This window comes from Monodon monoceros, unplaced genomic scaffold (assembly GCF_005190385.1).
Source record: "Monodon monoceros isolate NGI ecotype Baffin Bay Population unplaced genomic scaffold, NGI_Narwhal_1 Super_Scaffold_4, whole genome shotgun sequence".
In the NCBI taxonomy this organism is placed as follows: Eukaryota; Metazoa; Chordata; class Mammalia; order Artiodactyla; family Monodontidae; genus Monodon; species Monodon monoceros.
In genome coordinates, this window is record NW_021703781.1 from 20,234,962 (window position 1) to 20,255,811 (window position 20,850).

General features: G+C 49.3%; 1 protein-coding gene across 3 annotated transcripts in view; it reads left to right on the forward strand.

The window, feature by feature from the left end:
- The first annotated feature begins 13,869 nt into the window (after positions 1–13,869).
- Positions 13,870–20,850, forward strand: part of FAM241B (family with sequence similarity 241 member B) — a 126,562-nt gene continuing 119,581 nt past the window's right edge. For 2 of the 3 annotated variants that reach the window (XR_003797074.1, XR_003797075.1), the window contains exons 1-3: positions 13,870–13,973; positions 15,108–15,257; positions 15,974–16,265. Coding sequence is in view for 1 of the 3 variants with exons in the window: in XM_029245698.1 (XP_029101531.1) it covers positions 15,165–15,257; positions 15,974–16,243 (363 nt within the window). In the remaining 2 variants the exon portion in view is untranslated. Of the gene's footprint in view, positions 13,974–15,107; positions 15,258–15,973; positions 16,772–20,850 lie in introns of those variants that run through there. The other variant, XM_029245698.1, reaches the window with a different exon arrangement.

A 20,850-nucleotide genomic window follows, 5' to 3' on the forward strand; every position in this document is an offset into this window, starting at 1 on the left:
GATCCCCTCTTTGCCATTCCCTGGCTCTGCTCGAAGTTGCAAGGAGCTGACCTTGGGTTATGTTTCCTAGGCTGTGGTTTCTGCCTGGGATCAGCCAGTAGGAGACACTGGTGGGAGATTAAAGGGTGGGAAGAAGAGAAACCAGGCTATTTCTCACCTTTCCTGTCTATCTAAGGCAGCATCTCCAGCAGCAAATTTCCCAGCTAAGTTTTTTTTTTACTTCTCTTCCATGGCTCTGGTCTTTCACCACTATGTATGATGTTATTGGTAGGTTTTTCATAGATGGCCTTTATCAGGTTGAGGAAGTTCTTTTCTATTCCTAGCTCACTTAGACTTTAAATCATGAATGGCTGTTGAACTTTGTCAAATGCTTTTTGCCCATCTATCAAGGTGATTTTGTACTTTTTGTCTTTTATTCTTTAATGTGGAGAATTTTATTGATTGATTTTTTAAAATGTTAAACCAGCCTTGCAGTGCTGAGATAAAATTTACTTGGTCATGATGTATTATCCTTTTCATACATTACTGTAATCGATTTGCTCATGTTTTGTTAAGGACTTTTACCTCTGTGCTCAGGAAGGATATTGGTCTGTAATTTTCTTGTAAATTTTTTTCAGTTTTGTTTTCAGAGTTTTTCTGGCCACATGAAAATGGCCAGAATGAATTGACAGGCTGTGCCAGTTATCAGTCTATTGCCTATCAACTCCAAATCCATTCTTCTTTGCCTGCTCTGTGATCAAGGAGATGGTTATGTAAATATTTCACCTTGGTCAGCAGGCACCACATTAAGCCTTGTCAGTAGAGGATGCTTGAGGGACACTGGAGGAGAGAAGGATTTTCTCTTCTTCCTGTAGCATGAGCTCCCAGTGCTTAGGTAGATCAGCATGGTGGCTCCCCCACCTCCCTGTTCCTGCAGCACGTGGCAGCCAGCAGCCTTCCTGGGTACCTCCTCAGGTGGCGGTGGAGTGGTGCTGGTGAGGTACTTCCCCATAAATGGCCACCCCAGCAACTTTGTAGCAGGTTCCAAGGCACAGCACCTCACTGTGGATGACTTCCCTCTGCACCTCAGAGGACAGGTTTCCATCAAGTCACATGGTACCTCGGGCACCTTAGCCCTCTCCACTGTCCAATGTGCTGTGCCATGTCCTCTTCAGTGAAGTCTGGATCTCAGCCCAGGGAGGAGGATATTTATGATTGCCCTAGCTCAGCCCCTAGGAATAGCGGCTACTCATTATGTTTGCTATTCCAGTATTCTTTAGGGTTCTCTTGCACTCTTACTAGACAATTTCCCCCTTTTCACCCCAATCTCCTGTTAATACTTCTTTATATTAAACTTCAAATTACCATTTGAATTACCATGTAGTTTCTGTCTCCTGATTGGACAGAAGTGCTCCTTCCTCTTCTATTTTCCAAAAGAGTGTCTAAGATCGATATTATTTCGTTTTTAAAATTTGTTCACAATATTTTCTCATTATTCTTTTAAAGTCTGTAGGATCTGTAGTGATACCACCCATTTCATTCCTGATACTGGTATTTTGTACTCTCTCCTTCTTCTTGATAAGTCTAGCTAGGGGTTTATCAACTTTATTAATCTTTCCAAAGAACAGACTTTTGTCTTTACTTTCTCCTTTATTTATCTCTTTCCATTTCATTGAATTCTGCCCTTAATTGTTATTTTATCTTCTGTTAACTTAGGGTTGAACTTCTTCTATTTACTTCTTTTTCTAGCTTCTTAATGTGGAAACCTAGATAACTGATTATTTTATAATATAGATGGTATAGATGGCATAAATACATTTACCTCTAATGTAATTATTAATGTGGTTGGGTGTAAGTGTATCACCTTGCTACTTATTTTTCATTTGTTCCTTCAACTTTTTATTCCTCTATTTTTCCTTTTCTGCCTTCTTTTGGGTCAATCAAATGCTTTTTAGTGTTCTAACTCATTTGTTCTATTGGCCTCTTAATTCTATACCTTTTCACTACTTTTATTATTTCCTTCCAAAAGTATGATGCCATTTACCTGTCCTCTCCATCCTTTGTGCTATGTTTGTCATATATTTTCCTTCTACATAAGTTATAAACCTATCTTACATGATTATCATTTTTGCTTTAAACAGTCTATTTTATTTTATTTATTTATTTATTTATTTTTTGCGGTACGCGGGCCTCTCACTGTTGTGGCCTCTCCCATTGCGGAGCACAGGCTCTGGACGCGCAGGCTCAGCGGCCATGGCTCATGGGCCCAGCCGCTCCGCGGCATGTGGGATCTTCCCGGACCGGGGCACGAACCCGTGTCCCCTACATCGGCAGGTGGACTGTCAACCACTGTGCCACCAGGGAAGCCCCAGTCTATTTTATTTTAAAGAAATCCCAAGAATAAAAGATAATATAGCCTTTTATATTTACCTACTTATTTACCATTTTTGGCGCTCTTCATTTCTTCCTGTAGATTAGTTATCATTAGGTATCATGTCCCTTCAGCTTGAAGAACCTCCTTCAGCATTTCTCATAACCCAGGTCACTGGAGACAAATTATCTCTGATTTCATCTATCTGATAATGTCTTCATTTTACACTCAACTTGAAGGATGTTTTTGGTGGCTTTAGGATTTTTTGGTTGGCATTTTATTTTTCTGTTTCAGCACTCTAATGATGTCATTTCATTGTCTTTTGGTGTCCATGTTTTTTCTGATGAAAAGTCACATGACTTTTCATTCGTATCATTGATTCTCTATCCATAATGTGTCTTCTCTAATTGCTTTCAGGATTTTCACTTTCTCTTTGGTTTTCACTTAATCTCTGGTTTGACTATGATGTGCCTTAGTGTGTTTTTCTTTGTATTTACCCTACTTGGAGTTTGCTGAGCTCCTTGTATCTGCAAGTCAATGTTCTTCATCAGATGTGGGAAATTTTTGGTTGTTATTTCCTCAAATTGTTTTTCTGTCTCGATTTTACTCTCTTCTTCTGGGACTTTAATTATATGCATGTTAAATGACTTGTTATTGTCTTGCAGGTCTCTGAGATTTTGTTTAAATTTTTCCAGTAGTTTTTCCCTCTGTTCTTTAGATTGACTTATTTCCCTGATGTTTTCTGCTGCTGTCTCCATTCTTATCACATCATAGCAAAAGTACATGATATTAGCAGCATGGTTTATCACTGATAGTATTAATCACGATCATTTGGGTGAGATAGTGTTTGTCAGATTTCTCTGCTGTAATTCCTTTTTTCCTTTCCATACTATAATTTTTGGAAGCAAGTCACTAAGTGCTGTCCACACTTATGATACGGAGAATTAACTTCCCATTTCTGGAGGAGTAAATATTTACATAAATTATTTGGAGTTCTTCTGTGTGGGAAATTTGTCTTTTCTTACTATTCATTTATTTATTCAACCATTTATTTATATCAGTATGGACTCAGAGCTGGCAGGATAGGGTATACTGTCAGACCAGGTCTGGTCCACATGGCCACCTTTGGACCTGGGAGTGGGATTAGCTTCAGCTGAACTAAATGGACCAACAGTGGAGAAGGGCCCATTCATTCAGGAGAAACTGGCCTGCTGATATCAGAAGAAGGGAGAACACATGCTGGGCCAGCTAAAGCAACAGGTGACCTTTCAAAGATCTTTTACAGGCAAAAGAGCCAAAGTGTCCAGGATACAGTTGAAAATCACAACCCAGGGCTCTAAGAAAGCCCTAAACACAATTTATGTCAGACTCTGGAGAAGAACAGGAATATGGGCTCATGGCATAAAGAGCTAGAAGCAAAGAATGTGTGTGTAGTAACTTTACACTGGTGATCTTAAGCTTTAAAGTACATCGATGTGATTATGACGTGTGACAAACACAGCAGCTTTCCCTGTGTGATCTATTGCCTAAAAGACAACAAAAGGGCTCATAGAAACAGAACATTACATCATCATCATACATTAACCTGAAACTGAAAATTCATCATTGCAATAAAGATATTGAGCTGCATCAAGAGTAATTTAGTAATTTTTAAGTTAAGCATCTGTCTTAGTCAGTTTGGGCTTTTATAACAAAAACACCATAGATTGGGTGGCTTAAAGAACAAACATTTATTTCTCACAGTTCTGGAGACTGGAAGTCTGAGATCAGGGTGCCAACATGGTTGGGTTTTACTTTCAGCAAAATCTAATTTCCAATCCTGTCTCCTTCTCCCATTACTGGAAACCATTTTTATTAGTTTTTGGTTTATCCTTCCAGTGTTAAATATATAAGGAAATTTATTTATTTTTTTATGTATGTATGTATGACGTATTTAGTCGTTTGTGTTTGTATTTTCCCTTTTCTTAGATAAAAGACACCACTCTATACATTGTTCTGTACCTTGCCTTTTTCACTTGGCAACTATCACTCCATAGTTGTGTATCTGTAACCGGATTTTGAATGAGCTAGACTTGCTAGGATGCAGAAAGAAAGCAGCTATATATATCATTTCTCCCCAGCCCTTTTAAACTGGCTTTTGCATCTTATTCTTCTTTGCCCCTGGGTGAGATCTCTGGCTGTTTTCAGGGCTTTCCCAATCACTAACAGGTAATGAATAGCATCTTTTTCCAAATCTTAGAATGTCCAGTCCAGTGTACTATAAGAGCTCCAACTTTATTTAGGGCTTCTCGCCTTCCTCCGCCTAGACCTATAGCAGACTGGGAGCCCTGCAGGGGGACACGTGAGCTTATGGGGGGTGTGATCAACTTCTCTCTTCCTTCTCCTGCCCACCTCCCTAGCTGCTGGTTTCTACCCCAAAGTGGGAAGAATCAGGAAAGTTCTTGCCTGACTGCTATAGCTGTCACCTGGTGCTGGTGTTCCGTGGCTGTGGTTCTTTCCAAATGCTTGTCATCTCACTCTAGAAGTAGCTTCCTGGGTTCTTCGCAGACCATCTCTCTCACTAAGGATTTCTCACCTATAGCTCCCTTGGCACAGACATTGTCTCCATTTGCTGTTTCTGTATATGACCCCTCTCTGCCCCTTGGTTTCTGGGGGGTCACCTAGTCCCTTCACACTCTCAAGGTGACCCAGCCTGGCTTCCTTCTTCAGATTCCACATATGACCCAGAGGAACTCACGGATTCTTTGCTTGCCCACTTTCTGCTTTTCTCCCCTCAGCTATCCCAGGGCAGCCGCAACCTGGCTTTTTTCCTTAGACTTTTCAGATGTGAGTTGGACACCAGTTCCTGCATCCTTCAAACTGCAAGGAGCACATGTCAAACTCTACATGGTTTTCCTGAGGTCCCTTAACTTGGCTTGACGTCCCAGAATGTAGAGGAAATGCTTAGCATGCTTACAAGTCTCTTAAAAATTCTTCACAGCCCACTTCCATATCTTCAGAAATTTCTTTGTCTTCGTTTTTTACTGTCTGTTTCCTCACTCTGCTCTGAGTGTCCTCCTGGGCTTGTGTCAGGGCTGCGGGAGGGGAAGGTCACATGTATGATGATGGGTTGCTGATAACGGTAAACATGCACAAGGCACTATGTGCTAAGTGCTCGACAAGGCTCATCCTCATTAATTTCCATTGCAAACATAGAGGATGGGAATTATCACCCCATTTTACAGATAAGAAAACAGGTTCAGAGAGCTTAAGTCACTCACTCGAGGCGACCCAGTTGACGAGCAGCAGAGTGAGCATTCAGATGGAAGCTTGACTCTGAGTTCAGCCCTTCACCCTTGGGCTGTCTGGCTGCTGGGACCAGGTGGGGGGAATGGGGATAGGTCGGGGGTGGGTGGGGGGGGTGGGTCCTGCTCGTGGGCGTGGCAGGTACTGGTGACTGTCTGCTGTCCTAGACAGTCTCACCTGAATGGCACACTTTGAGAAACTGAGTCCCACAGAGGGTCACAGCCTGCTCGGGTGCCGTAGCTCTGTCCTACCCCACGGGCATTTCCCCACACTGGGGTGAGGGCTCTGCTGCCCTTTCTGGTTGTTTTATTTCCTGTTCTGGAAATAGTGGAAGGTGACTCTGGGAGACACTGTCGGTTCTTGTAGGGCTTAGGGATGGTCCCCCTCAATTCCCCCCCTGCTGGCTCCCCTCCCCGGCAGGCCATAGGGCCCAGCACCATTGAAATTTCAGTCCCAAACCTCAGCCAGGCCCTGAACATATGTTCTACCCTGAAAGGAACAATGGGCTTAATTAAGACCCCACAAAAAGCGCTTGGCTGGGCTGGCCTCATTCTCTGCTTTTGGTTCCTTTTTTGCTCACCCCACCCCCGCACTTCTGTTTCTGCTGCTCCCTCTGTGGAAGGGATGAAAGGCGTCCAGGACCCTCCCGGCTCCTCTACTCTCCCTGCTCGTCTTTTCTCACAGTCCGACCTCTCTCCGCTCTTCTGAGCCCTGGAGTAGAAGAGGCCGCTGGTTCTGGTGCCAGACTGCCCGAAGCCCCCATGCCCAGCCCAGCTGCGGAAGCAGGAGGCCAGTGAGGGCCTGCCTGGCTTCCAGTCCCTGAAGGGGTGCCCCAAGCCAGGACCCTCTGGATAACCCCTCGGCTCAGCCTGGCCTGGGCCAGCAATCTGGTCTGGATTTTAGTGGGTGGTGGCCTCATTGCCTCTAAGGTGGAGCTCCAGTTCTTGGGCCCAAGACCACGGGCCTGTGAAGGCTTATTGATGGGCCCAAGAGCACAGGTCCTCGAGGAATTTTTAGGTTGAATGAATGTACAACTTTTTACTTATTTAACAAAGCTCATGCCCAGTTTACTGCATGCCTGAGAGCTATTAATCTTCACATTAGGTAGTATTATTATCCTTATTTTTACAGATGAGACAACTGAGGCACAGAGAGGTTAGGCAAATTGCACAAGGTCACACAGCAAGTAGGTAGCAGAGCCAGAGAATTCAAATCCATGTCAACTGAACCCAGAGGCCATACGCTTAATCCATACCTAGGCAGCCTCTAATGAAAGAATAGACCCATTTGACCACGACTTGGATAGACTGACTCCTTCCTCAGTTCTGTCCCCCCCACTTCCCTGTGCAGTTTAACAAATTATTATAAAGCGAATGTTCATGAAACTACCAACCAGGTCAAGAAGTTGAACATTGTCAGCCCCTTATAGCCTCCTCTGCCTACCATGTGCATACCCCTTGCCATGCACAATTCCTCTCTCTCCCCTAGAGCTAACCACTAAATTTTGGTAATGATTTATTTGCTTTTCTTTATACTTTTATCACCCAAGTATGCATCCCTAAATAGTGTACTTCAATTTTACCTTCTTTTGATTTTTATATAAATGAAACCATGCATTAAGGTTCATTTTGCTTCTGGCTTCTTTTGTTCAATATTGTATGTTTTTCTTTTAGCATGGTTTATGTAGTTTTAAAGATAGGGCTACAGTGGTATAGTCAGATGACCTGGAAATGCTCGTCAGCGCTGTAGGAGGCTGTGGGGCAGTCGAGGCACTCTCCTCAGGCAGCCTGAGGAGTTTGTAAGTCAGGGTAGTTTGTCAAATCGGAGGAGCTGGAGAAGGATTATGGATCCCTTAGCCCCGGGTGAGCAGCTCTTTTCTGGGTTGCACAGCCATTCTTTATCTTCCTTCTGGGTGTGTGATAAGTATCTTTAATGTACCTTCGCAAATTTTCTTGGTTTGACCCCTTTCTCCAGCGATTGCTTTAGTACCCATTCCATGCTGGCTTTGACCAGTTTTCTGCAGGTGAAACCTGAAGGTCTCTCCTCATACTTGTGCTGCTGCGGGTCTTGATGTCAGCCCTTGATTTCACTGTTGATGGGTGCCTCTCTGACTCCCCAGCATGGATTGCCCATGCATATAACATGCTAAACAAAAATATGGGTAAATAAAATAGGCTTTCCTTCTCCTCTTAAGTTTTCTAAATTATGTTTGACCCTTGAAACTAAAATGATAACACTGTCTGATGTGGTTCTAAATATATGTAGAGTAAATGTTTAAGACAATTACATTATAATTGGGAGGGTAAATGGATATAAAAGAAAGTAGGTTCTTATATTTCACTCAAACTAGTAAAATGATGTCACCAGAAGACTGTGATGAGTTATGTATATGTAATATAATATTTAGAGTAACCACCAAATAAGATATATAAAGAGATATAATAAAAAGTACTATAGATAGGGACATCCTTGGCTGCTCAGTGGTTAGGACTCTGCCATTCCACTGCAGGGGGCACAGGTTCGATCCCTCATTGGGGAACTAAGATCCCACATGCTGCGCAGCACGGCCAAAAATAAATAACTAATAAAAATTTAAAAAAATAAAAAATTCATTGAACTAAGTGAAAATGAAAACACAACATATCAAAATTTGTGGTGCACAGATGAAAAGTGCTGACAGGGAAATTTATAGCAGTAAATGTTTACCGTAGAAAATAGGAAAAGTCTCAAACAAATAATCTAAGCTTCTACCTCAAGAGCTTAGAAAAAGAAGAGCAAAATAAACCCAAAACAAGCAGAAGGAAAGAATAAAGAGCAGAAATCAATGAGATGGAAAACAAAAAAAACAATAGAGAAAATCAATAAAACTAAAGCTGTTTCTTTGAACAGAACAATAAAATTGACAAATCTCTAGCAAGAATGAAAGAAAAAAAGAGAGATGACACAAATACCAGTATCAGGAAGGAAGAATGGGATATCACTGCAGACCCTGCAGATGCTAAAAAGATAATAAGGAAACACCACAAACAGCTCTATAAACAAATTCGACAACTTCGACAAAATGGACCAGTTTCTCCAAAAGCACCTTCCAGCCTCAGCCAACCTCAAGAGGAACTCTGGAGCTGAAATGGCTCATGGATACCTCCTACCTCCATCAGTCATTGAATGTGGGCAGCCTCTGGAAGGGCTTGACCTTGGGTGAAGTGTCTCTGTGGTGAAGCAATCTGTGAAGGGGCTGATGGCTGAAGGCTGCCCTGATGGCGTCCCAGAAATTAGGGCAACAAATCCTTCCTTGGAGGGGGTCTGGCCAGCAATCCTCATGTCTCCCACAGTCCACTCCTTGTACCACTCAGATCTCCTTTCTAAGGATTCTGGTGGGTCTTTCTGAGAAATACTAGTGGGACAAACTATAGTCCCTTCTGTTGTAGCTGCAAATGGTCCATCCACTACCCCTCGGCTAGCACCTCTTTTGGTTTTAGTGGCTCATCTGGTGGCATGACCCAGACCCTTGTCCCTGAGGGCTCTGGGCTCCTGGTCACATGCCCTTCTCAGGACAGAGTTGCTGCATCTGCCCTTTACCATTACATTTGGGTAAAGGAGAACCCAGAGACATCCAAGTGGATCACCTGGGTGCCAAACATGGTCTGCCTGTCCCCATTTTGTAAGAGCAGCCCTACCTCCCCTGGTGATCAGGACCAGTTTCTCCTGCCGGGACAGTGACTCCTCTTCATGCCTGCGAGTCTCCAGAAATAGGAACTCAAAGTACTCAGGCTGGGCTTCCCTGGTAGCGCAGAGGTTGAGAGTCCGCCTACAGATGCAGGGGACACAGGTTCGTGCCCTGGTCCGGGAAGATCCCACGTGCCGCAGAGCGGCTGGGCCCGTGAGCCATGGCCGCTGAGCCTGCGCGTCCGGAGCCTGTGCTCCGCAGCGGGAGAGGCCACAACAGCGAGAGGCCCGCGTACCGCAAAAAAAAAAAAAAATACTCAGGCTGCACTCTTAGCTTGACAGGACTCTTGCTGTGTTCTCTGGTTCCAGTTACTGCTGCTTCCACCCCTTGGTTCCTGAATCCACTTCTAATTAGAGACACAACAGCTTGTAAAGGTCTTTGATTCAAAGTATTGAATGCACACTTGAGAATGACACCCCATCCTCGCAGAGTACTGCCTCTGAGCTGGCATCTGCCTGTGCCTTCAGTGGGCTGTTGTAGTGTTCTATCAGGCCAGTAGACTCTTTTAAAAAAATTTTTTTTTTGTGTGTGTGTGTGTGTGGACCAATTTTAAAGTCTTTATTGAATTTGTAACAATATTGCTTCTGTTTTATGTTTTGGTTTTTTGGCCCCAAGGCATGTGGGATCTTAGCTCCCTGACCAGGGGTCAAACCCTGACCCCCTGCATTGGAAGGCGAAGTCTTAAACACTGGACTGCCAGGGAAGTCCCTCAGGCCAGTAGCTTCTCTCTGGTGACATATGTGATATAACCAGTGAATCCCATGGTCATGAGCATGATTCTGCACCTGTTTTGCTGTAAAATGGGACCACTGGTCTAATGCAATGTTATATGGGATCCCACACTAGTAGATTAAACACTCTGTAAGATGTATGGTGCTAGTTGAGGCCCTCCAGGCAGGAAAGGCACACACACCTGGAGTGTGTGTCCATTCCTGCCAGAAGGAATCTCTGGCCCTGCCAGGCTGGGAGGGGCCCAGTGAAGTCAACTTGCCATCAAGTAACCGGAGGGTCTCCTTAAGAATTGGAGCTAGGGCTTCCCTGGTGGCGCAGTGGTTGAGAGTTCGCCTGCCGACGCAGGGGACACGGGTTCGTGCCCCGGTCCGGAAAGATCCCACATGCCGCGGAGCGGCTGGGCCCGTGAGCCATGACCACTGAGCCTGCGCATCCAGAGCCTGTGCTCCGCAACGGGAGAGGCCACGACAGTGAGAGGCCCGCGTACCGCAATTAAAAAAAAAAAAAAAAAAAAAAAGAATTGGAGCTATATTGAGGGCTCAGTGTTGGTCTTTATTGTTGGCATTTGGATATTCAAAGGAGGCAAGTGACTGTAATTATGATGATGTGCCTTGGGCAATGTTCCCCATCTGGGGCTTGGGCTATGATACAAGTTAATCTTTGTTAGCAAAGTGGAATTTGCTGCTTTGTATCCGAAGAGGCTTTAAGTTTGAGGGGCATCTACCACCGTGTTTTAAAAATGACTACACATCAGTGTTCACAACCTTGAGTGCCTATTCAGTCACCTGGAATGGAGATGCCTAGGCTTTACCTCCTAGAAGTTCTGATTCAATTGGTTTGGGCACCAGTGGTTTATGAAAGTTCCCTTTGGTGATTCTAATGTGCAACCAGGGTTGAGAACCATTGTATTAGTGGATAGAGAAATCAAGTGAGGTCTCGATTGGCATTTTCTTTCCTTACAAAATAGAAAATGTCACCGTATAGCTAATATAGAAAGGATAATATTGTTTTTGAAACTTCTTTTTCGTGTGTGTGTGGGGGGAGGGGCTACTAGGTTGTGATGTAAAATGTATTGCCATCAAAGAGCTTGAAAAGCCACTGGTCCAAAGTAGTGCTTGTCAAACTTCAGTGTATGTAAGAGTAACCCTGCAAAGACCAGGAAAACCAAAAGCACATTTTTACCAGGCACCTTCTGGGAGTAAGGCATGACCTGGGGCCAGTCTTGTGCCAATGGCATTGGATGGGAGGGCACAAAGTAAAGAGGCAGCAGAGATGGGACAACGCTGGGGGAGGCTGTTTGGTGGTGGCTAGATACAGAGCCTACAGTGCAGAGCTGGGGGGATCCTGGCTCTGCCACTGACCTCGGGATGGTCACCCAGAGTCCCTCTGAGTCTCTTTATTAGCAAAAGGGGAACAATAGCATACACCTTTCCTATTTCATAATCCGAAAAGGATGATGTGGTTTCTGGAAAAGCACTTTGGAAGTGGTAAGGACTCTGTACACATGGAGGTTATCATTACTACATGGAACAATCAGAACTGAAGTTTATATTGTTGGCATTAAAATTTGGGGATGGGGTGGGATTTAGTTTGGGTGGGGAGGGCCTTTGGGCAGATAGTCAGGCCCAAGCAAAGCAGGACTTCAGGTGATGTACTTCAGGGAGAGTGAAGAGACCCTGGCAGGCGGAGCTGAGGGAGGGAGTTGGTAAGAGTGTACTGGGGCCAGATTTGGAGGGTTGTTGGAGCCTGCCAATGAGTGGGTCTTATTGGAGCAGACAATAGGGAACCATTGCAGGTTGCTGAGTAGGGGAGACATCTGAAGGAAGTGGAGAGGTAGGAAAAGTGATTCACAGCCTCCTGAAGTTGTTTTAATTGGTAATGATAGGACTTTTCTAAGTGCAGTCAAACACTACTGCCTGCTAAAGCGGTTCTTGACCCCCTCTGGAGGGACTTACTTCCTCCAATGGGCTCTCACGGCTACCTCTGGGTAGGCTGTGTCTATTTGGCAGCTGTTGTACCGGCTCAAGCCTCCCTAGAAACATCTCATTTCCTCCCTGGTTTCCCCAGCCCACAGAGGTCTCTCCCTTCTTGGGGTTCCTGGGTTATGAGCCCCACGTGTGGAGCTCAGTTCATGGAAGGTAGCGGTTCTCTGTCCTGGCTGTTCATTAGAATCACCTGGAATTTGTTTTTTTAAAACCTCTTCATGCCCAGGTTGTATCCCACATCAATGGCACTGTCACCTCTGGGGTGGGACTCAGGCATTGGGATTGTTTTTAAACATCACAGATAATTCCAATGTGCAGACAGTTTTGAGATCCACAGACCACCTCTGAAAGCCGGGCATCCTGCCTTGGGATTACCCCTTCTACGTATGCACTATACCCACCTGCAGCAAGAGTGTAGGAAGAAAGTATTAGGATTTCAGTTTATATTTATTTGAAATCCTCTTCTTTTCTAATGTATATGCTTTACAATGTAGTACTTAATGTAGGGGAGCAGCAGCAATGACAGTGACTACTGAGAACATATTGCGGCCTCATCTAAGGCTCTCATCTAAGCACTTTACACTAAGCACTTAGTGCGTCACAAAAACTTGATGAAGTGGGTACTGTTATTATCCGTATTTTACAGATGAAGGAACTGAGGCCAGAGAGGTTGAGTAACTGGCCCATCACACCACCAGAAGGCAGCCGTGCCAGATTCCAACCCTGGCTGGCTCTAGCATCCACCTTTTATCCACAATGCCAATCTGCTCTCATAGCACACATGGATAATTTATAAACAAACAAATAAATAATACACAAATAAGATACAGATATCAGGGGTCCTGCTCGACATTTTTTACTGATAAGTTTTCATAATCAAATAATTAAACCGTGGTGGCAGGAGATGAGCCCTTGAGGCAAGGTCTAAGTCTCAATCTTTCTGTTCCCCCACCCAGGGGCTAGTGAGCATCTAGGTCTATATATGCTTAATAAATACCTGCTCCCAGAAACATCTACTGCTTGATGATCGTAACAAATGATTATCGACACTTGCCATGGGCCAGAGACTCTTATTCTTAATCTTCACAGCAATCCTGAAGGTAACTGCTAGATTTGGCCCCATTTTGCAGATGAAGAGACTGAGCAGCTCTGGAACTTGCCAGAGTCTGACTCAAGTTGTGGGATTGCCGAGCTTATTCTCTTCCACTGGTGAACAGGTCTACAGGGAGCAGCTTATGAAGGTGGGCGGGGGTGGGGGGGGGTGAAAACACTGGGAAAGAGGCAGAGGTTTATCGTTCACTCCTTTGCCAGGTGCCCTTCCTTATTTGCCTGACAGGTAAACTCCTACCTACACTTCTTGCCCCAGTTCAAAGGCCACCTCCTCTAGGAAGCCTGCCTTCCTTCACGTTGCAGTTAGTTGCACTTGCCCTGTGGTTCATGTGTTGTCTTCCCCACTGGGAGGTTCCACACTGGAACAGGAGCTGGAGTTCCTTGAGTACAGGGCTGGGTCCTACTGAAGGGGCATCCGCTGAGCGGGCTCAGCAAACTCATAAGGGTGAGCTGAGCCTGTGCCACCCAGGCCAGAGGCGCCCCCACCCCGTAGGTTTTTCCTCCTCCTCTTCTTCTCCCTTCTCTTTGCTTTCCTTCTTCCTCCGCACTTGTCTCCTCCCTCCCTGCCCTGTGGTCCACCCGGTCCTATCTTCGTTCTTCTCCCGCCCTCTTTCTCCCGCTCCTTGCGCCGCCCAGGGTCCGGAAGCTGCAGTTCCCCCAGAGGCCTACAGAGGGAGCTGCTGCGCCACCTGCGGGGCCGTACGGCTGCGGCGCGCGCTTCCTGTGAGGTCAGGTGGGAGGAAGCGGCCTGGGAGCCGCGGGGACTGGACGCCGTCGCCCGTAGGTGAGTGTCCGGGCCCTGGGCGCGGGGGAACGAGGGCGCATCCCTCCCCTACCCCGGGCCTGGTCTCGGAGTCGGGCTCCGCGGCCCGGGCAGCGGCCTGTCCCACCGCGGCAGCAAGCCCACCCCATCCCCGTTCCCCGCCCCCATACCCCCTTAGTGTCAGGTGGAGGGAGGGCCCGCCGCACCCTCAGCCCACCCAGCGAGGCGGGGTAACAAAGCGCAAAAGGACTGCGGAGGACCCTTTGGACACGCTTGGCCTTCTGCAAGGGCCAGCAGGCTTCAAAATGGGGACCCGCCAGCCCAGGCCACGGGCGTGAGAACAAGGGCTCTTAATCTCTTTTGGCGTGTGCGTCACGAGTGCTTTTGAGAATTTAGACGAAAACTGGCTCATCTTCTGAGAAAAATGATGGCCTTTACCCAGATTCGGGAGAGGCGTGGAAAGGCCCCCATCTCCAGCCCGTGCACCCCCTTGTGGGCTGTGAGTGGGGCCTCAGCAGCATCCCTCATCCCATATTTCGGGAAGGCTGGCCGTGCCCGCCTGGTGTTACCTGAGAGGTGAGGGACAAGTGAGAGTACGCTCTCTGCAGGAAAGTAGCTCTCCCCGATCTCCTGCGGGGAGAAGGCCTGAGTCCTTAGCATCTCCCTGGACCATTTTTTAACGGAAGGGAAATGGAGACACTGGGGATCCTGGTGTCCTGGACTCCCTACTAGGGCCAGAGTTCCTGGCTTCATGCTCTTTCTCTGCTGCCCACGGATGAATGGTCCCGGGTGAGTGAAGTAAGCCCCTCTGGGTCCCCAGCTGTATCTGCCCCGGAGGAGTGTTGGGAGGTGTAAGTGAGATGAGCCTGGGTGGACTTTCCACAGGGCCTGGGCCCCAGCAAGGGTTGTCATCCCTATTGCTGGAGGTGGTGGTTAATAATAAAACTTCCTTCTCCAAGAATCTTTTTGATAGTTTTCCTAGTGGACTCAAAGTCTGAAAGATTTTTGTTTGGCAAACAACTTGTATTTATTTATCTTCTTTTTATTAGTTAGACACACTGCCTACTCAGCATGGGTCACCAGTGTGAGCACCCAGAATTACAGTTTCTCCCACTGAAAGCAAGCTCTTTAACGTTGGTAAATTTTTTCCTTCAGGTGTTTCGAGTTCTGGGGAAAGGTGCAGCCCAGCTGGAACCCATAGCTCCTGGAAGGATGGTTCGGATCTTGGCCAATGGGGAAATTGTGCAGGACGATGACCCTCGTGTGAGGAACACTACCCAACCACGCAGCAGCACCCCTCGACAGGTAGTCGCCCCGCCCCTGTGGAGGGGAGCAGCTGGCCTCCCGTCCTCTGTACCAGTTACTCCTTAGCTCCCAGAAGCTCCCTTTCTGGTGATTAACCTTCTCTAGCCCGAAGTCCTCTTTGCAGAGAGCCAGGCTGAGCAGCATGGGGGTTTAAGACTTGGGGAAAACCCCAATAGATTTGTTGCCCAGCCCCCTGCCTCCCCAGCTCTCCTTCCTCCAGGCAGCCTTCCCAGACTTTAAACCCAAGAGCTCTCTCTCCCTTAACCTGGTCAGCAACCCCCACTGGAGCCAGCATCTTTTAGAGTCTGTTGGATGAGAGGGAAGCCGGAGAGTAAGTGGAGAAGAGGAACCCACGGCCACACAATGATGAGTTTAAAGGAAGGAGTGAGGAGTGTTAAAAATGCCTGCTCAGATGCTGTGCCCTGGGTGTAGTCCCACCCTCCTTGCCCCCTTCCTCTTCTCTGTCCCGGGCAGCTTCTCCCTGACGTGACATAGGGAAGCTGGACTGGCATTTTCTGTGCTCTGAGAGCTTGCGACTCAGTGGTTGGGATCCCCAAGGGTGGCATGTGAGGATTGCTGAGAAAGGAGGGCACGGCCCTGGGTGGCCGTAGGGGAGAGCAGGGCCCCACCCAGAGGGTTCCCTCCTGCCTCTGGTGCCTCAACTCCAGCGAAGCTCTCTCTGGATTCATTCGTCTCTCTCTGTCTTCACCTTCCAGAGCTTTCTCAATAGGGGCCATGGCGCCCCGCTGGGGGGTCCCGGCCCTCGCCAGCAGCAGGCGGGCGCCAGGCTGGGTGCCGCTCAGTCCCCCTTCAGTGACCTCAACCGGCAGCTGTTGAACATGGGCTTCCCCCAGTGGCATCTGGGCAACCACGCCGTGGAGCCGGTGACCTCCATCCTGCTCGTCTTCCTGCTCATGCTGCTTGGTGTGCGTGGACTCCTGCTGGTGGGCCTCGTCTACCTGGTGTCCCACCTGAGCCAGCGGTGACCTCCGGGGGCTGCTGGAGCAGGTGTGTGGGAGAGGGAGCTGCTGGGCCTCGGTGTGAGAGCGGGCACCTGGGGAGGAGCTTCACTGGTGCCTTGAACGTGTGCTCAGAGAGCATGTTTCCATGTTGTGTTAAGCATGAGGCAGAGGGAGCCTCTAGTCCAACGTTCCCAAAGGATCAGGTGATACCCTCATTCCCTGGAGATGCATTTCGGTCGTATCAGGCATTAAGCACAAAGTCAGAGCGAGAAAGGGATTCCCTTTCCAATTCTCACCCAACCCTTTTATGGCACGAAGAAAGTCTCTGCTGTGTGCCAATATGTTCTTGTGCGTCTGGAACACGGGCTGACTTCCCCGTTTCTAGGGAGCAGGCCTTGAGCTTAGGGCAGGTGGGAAAGGTTTCCAGACTTTTATAGCTCTGTTTTGTTTTAATGGTATATTTTTATTGGCTACCTTTTATTTACGACAGGTGGTACTGGTATTCTCCTTATTGTGGTGGCATTTTCAATAAAGAAATTTAAGTAAAAGTGAGTCCATGTAAAGACATTCGTAAATAATTATACAACTGCATGTAGATCTGGAAGACGTGGTGAAAGTGGTTTGGGATTGGGGACCAGGTAGAAGGGGGCATTTGACCTTGGAGGGTGGTTTCTAACCTCTTCCTGATAGGCTCTGAGAGCAGGGGCAGGGGGCCAGGTGAAGCCTGTACTTGGGCCCCTTGACCGATGCCTGGATAACTCTGGCTTACTCTGAGATGTTGGCCTTGTCCGGGGTGGTGTGGGAGAGATTCTCTGACCAGAAGGGCCAATGAGGCTGTGGGGTCAGGACAGCCAGGGTGCTGGCCTCCCTTCCCAGGGTCTCTGACCAGAGGCTGCTCAACCTCGCTCAGTCTCCTGAGGCTCTCATAGCCTCTAACCTCGGCACACTATCCTTAGAAAGCAGGGGTCTTGGCGCTGACTACTCGGTGCACGTGGGCTGAGGGTGCCCTGCTTTCCGTGAGTGGAGGCCTTGAGTTATGGCTGGTTGAGCCCTGGGTCTGTGTGGAGGCCCTGCTGGGCGGCGGGGTGTGGCATCGGATGGCTGAGGGCTCTGGGCCTACAGTGCTGGCCGTTCAAGGTCAGGGAGAGGCTGTGTGAGCTGGAGGGCTTCCCCGGCTCAGGGACCAGATTTCTCACCTCACCTTCCTCTTAAGATCCTTCTTGGTCTGGTGGTTTGGGGGAAGAAGGCAGGTTTTAGAGGTGCTTCTTGAAAGCCAGGGCCGGGGCAGCAAACCATCATGGGGTGTATGTGGGGGGAGGATGGGGGAGAGAGATGGAGGTTGATTCCATCCCTCCGGAGAGCCTGTGGTGCTGCGGGGGAACAGAACCCTCTTCCCCCGCCCTTGTGCCCACCGCTGCCCTTGAGGGGGCTGGCGGCCTTTATCATAGACATTCCCGGGGGAGCTTTATACTGTTCAGATAGGACTCCTATCTCAGGGTTTTCTGTGTCTTTATCTCTACAGACAGGGAAGGGAGGGTCTGGCTCCCGGCGGTTCCTCTGGGGCCTGGGCAGGGGAGGTGGTGCCCAGGCCTGGTTGGTATCCCAGATGTTCCCCGTGGCATCTCCTTCTGCCCAGCACATCCCCCAGCCCCAGGCTCCTATGGCTCTAGCCCAGCAGCCATGGGGGAAGGGATGATCCTCCACAGCACTCCCTCTCCTGACACCCCGCTTCAGTGCATCTCTCTGAGGCTGGGCTTTCCCTTTCTTTTTGCCTTGCAAAGCTGGGGGACTTTCTGAAGAAATAAATCTTAAGTGGACCCTCAATATATAAAATTCCTTGAAGGGGTATGAATCTGAGTCCACAAATTCAGGGCTGAGAACTGTGTCTTTTTCCATAATTCAGTTTCCATTCCCAAAGCCTGAGGCCTTTGAGGAAAATTGAGGGTGCTTTAGAGAAGGCAGGGCTTTCCTTCCTGCTTCTGACTAGGAGACAGACCGGGGCAGGCCCTGGGGGGCAGGAGGAGCCCTGGGCACCGCCCCAGGGACTTGTTAGCCAGCCTAAGGGAAGCAGCTGGGGGCTGGGACAAAGTGAGTTGTTCAAGAAAGAAGTGCTTTTTGTTGATTGAGCTCGACACCCATGACACAGACCCAACAGAGCTGCGCTGGTTGAAGTGGCCCGGGGCGAGGGCCCAGGGGCCCACCTCTCGACCCTCCTTTCCTCAACCAACCTTCCCTATGCCCCTCGGGCTCTGGGCAGTTTGCTAAGCAATGCTCTGCCTCACTTCTCAAGGTCCAGGGTCCGAAAGTCTGCCTTGGCAGAAGCAGCGTGCTGAGGGAAGGCGCCCCCTGGGGTTGTGCAGCCTGTGGAGCTGCTATAAGCCGTCTGGGGGCCGCGTCTCCACCTCTTGTGTGAATGCCCTTCAGTGGGCTCTCACCCGCCTGCGCTCAGAAATCATGGTGCAGGCATGTTCTGAGCAGGTAGAGGCTTGTTGCCTGGCTGGGTGGCCAGATGCAGAGCCCGACGGGCCCCTGAGAGAGGCCAAGGGCCACCTTGGCCTAGTGTGCATCCTAGCTGGAGGCTTGCTGAGGAGGGTGGGCCCTGCCTCCTCTGCCCCCCCCTCCCCGCCCTGCCTGCTGCGTGACGGGACCCCCCAGACTGGGCCACCTTGGGGGCAGATTTCAAGGGAGGTTTCTGCTAATCGCTAGGGCTAATCCTCGGAGCCCTGTGTCTCCGTGTCAGGTTGGATTTGCGGCCTGGCTGCCTCGTGAGCCACAGCGGGGTTCACACCAGGCCTCCGCCGCCTCCATGGGGCTGGAAATAACTCCCACCCCCCGTGGGGTTGTTTGACTCCCTGGTTGGGGCCACCTGGTGAGGAGCTGCTGGGGTCCGACTGTGTGTTGCTACTCCATCTCCCAGGACGAGCGGCCTCCTGGGCCCTTCCTTCCACAAGTTCCAAGCCCTTTGCTCTGCATGCTTTACTACCCCCTGCCCTCCAGCTAGCCTGCCGGTGGGGACCACAGTTCCATATCCCCGGAAGAGACACTGCGCCTGAGAGAGAGCTACATGATTCGCTGCCTCCAGGGCTCTTCCTGGGCCTTTTGGCAGAGGCAGGGACTTGGGCTCCCTGACTGGGGACTCTGGCTCTGTGAGTTGAGGAAAAACCCTGGTGTGGTGCTCAGAGCCTCTGCCCAAGGACACCTGACCTTGAGGGCAGAGAAGACCCCCCAACCCTGGCCGGCTGGACCCTGGAGGAAGCTTGCAGGCCCTGCTCTCCTTTGTGGGTCCATGACCTTGGACAGCTCACTCAGTCTCTAGGGCCTTGTTCCTCATCTCTAAGGAGGGGTGATGGTCCCTCTGGGCCCCTCCTGCCGTCCGGAGCCTCAGGGATCACCCTCAGTGCAGTGGGTGAGGGAGATGGACAGAGGGCATGGGGAGGACTGCTCCAGCTCCGGCACCTCCTCCTCGGATGCTCTGCCTTGGACCACAGCTCCTGTGCTGTGGGCTTAGCCAGAGCAGCCACCATGTCCCAAGCTCCTAGGACCCCCAGCTGGGGTCGTGCTGGGCTTCTAAGACCAGTGTCACCATCCACCCACCTTCTCCTGTTGGAGAAGAAATGCAGCTGCTTCTCTCACCCCTGGAAGCTGAGGGGCTTGTTGCAGGTCTCGAGTGTCAGGACAGGAGGAATTTGCCAAGTGTGCTGTGTGCCTGACACTATGCTAACCACTTGGTGTCATTTAATTGTCACTAGAACTTTATGATCGAGGTACAATCACTGTCATCATTTCACTGCTGAGCATACTGTAGAGCATTTATAACTCGCCCCCAGGACTCCCGCCCCCCTCCCACCCCCAGGTGAGTAGGGGGTGGAGCTAGGATGCAGACTGAGGCCAAGCCCACATGTTCGACCACGCCTCTGTTCACCTTTGGTATATGTCAGCATCACCTCCAGACTTGTTTCAGGTGCAGATTCCCAGGCCTCACCATAGAGTTTCTCAGAAGCGCTGAGGGATGTGGTCCAGAGCCTGCCTCTTACAAAGCCCTCCAGGTGATTCTGATGGAGGGTTTTGAGTGAGGGGTAGTTCATCTCCTGACTGTGCAGAGGGTGCCTGTGGCCCAGAGAGAGGAGAGAAACAGGGCAGGAACAGGCCTCACTACCTGCTGGGACCCATTGTGACCACTAGATCAGCTCTGTGAGGGCGGAGGGCACAGGGTGGGTGTGAGGATGCCGGCTGCAGCTGCCCGGCTGGGTGGCCTCCCTAGCTTCCCAGCTCTGGGCCACAGCCATTGAATAGGGTGCAGCCCTCTTCCCTGCTTTCCTGAATGCATGACGTTTCACAGCAAAATGGCAAGGGGAGAAATCCAGTTACCTCATGTAGGGTCCCTGAAGGATGGTACAGGTGAGGGTGAGGGAGGCAGAGGGCTTTACCCCCAAAACTAGATGGAGAGAGAAGCCTGCAACCTGTCTAGCAGGGCACGACGGTGGGAGAAGCAGAGCTTAGCCCTCCTTGTGCTGCTGCCTGGGACCCCACAGAGCGAGAAAGTTCAGGAAGCAGATGGAGTGCTTCAGTGGAATTGCAGACGGCGTGTGTGTGTGTGTGTGTGTGTGTGTGTGTGTGTGTGTGTGTGTGTG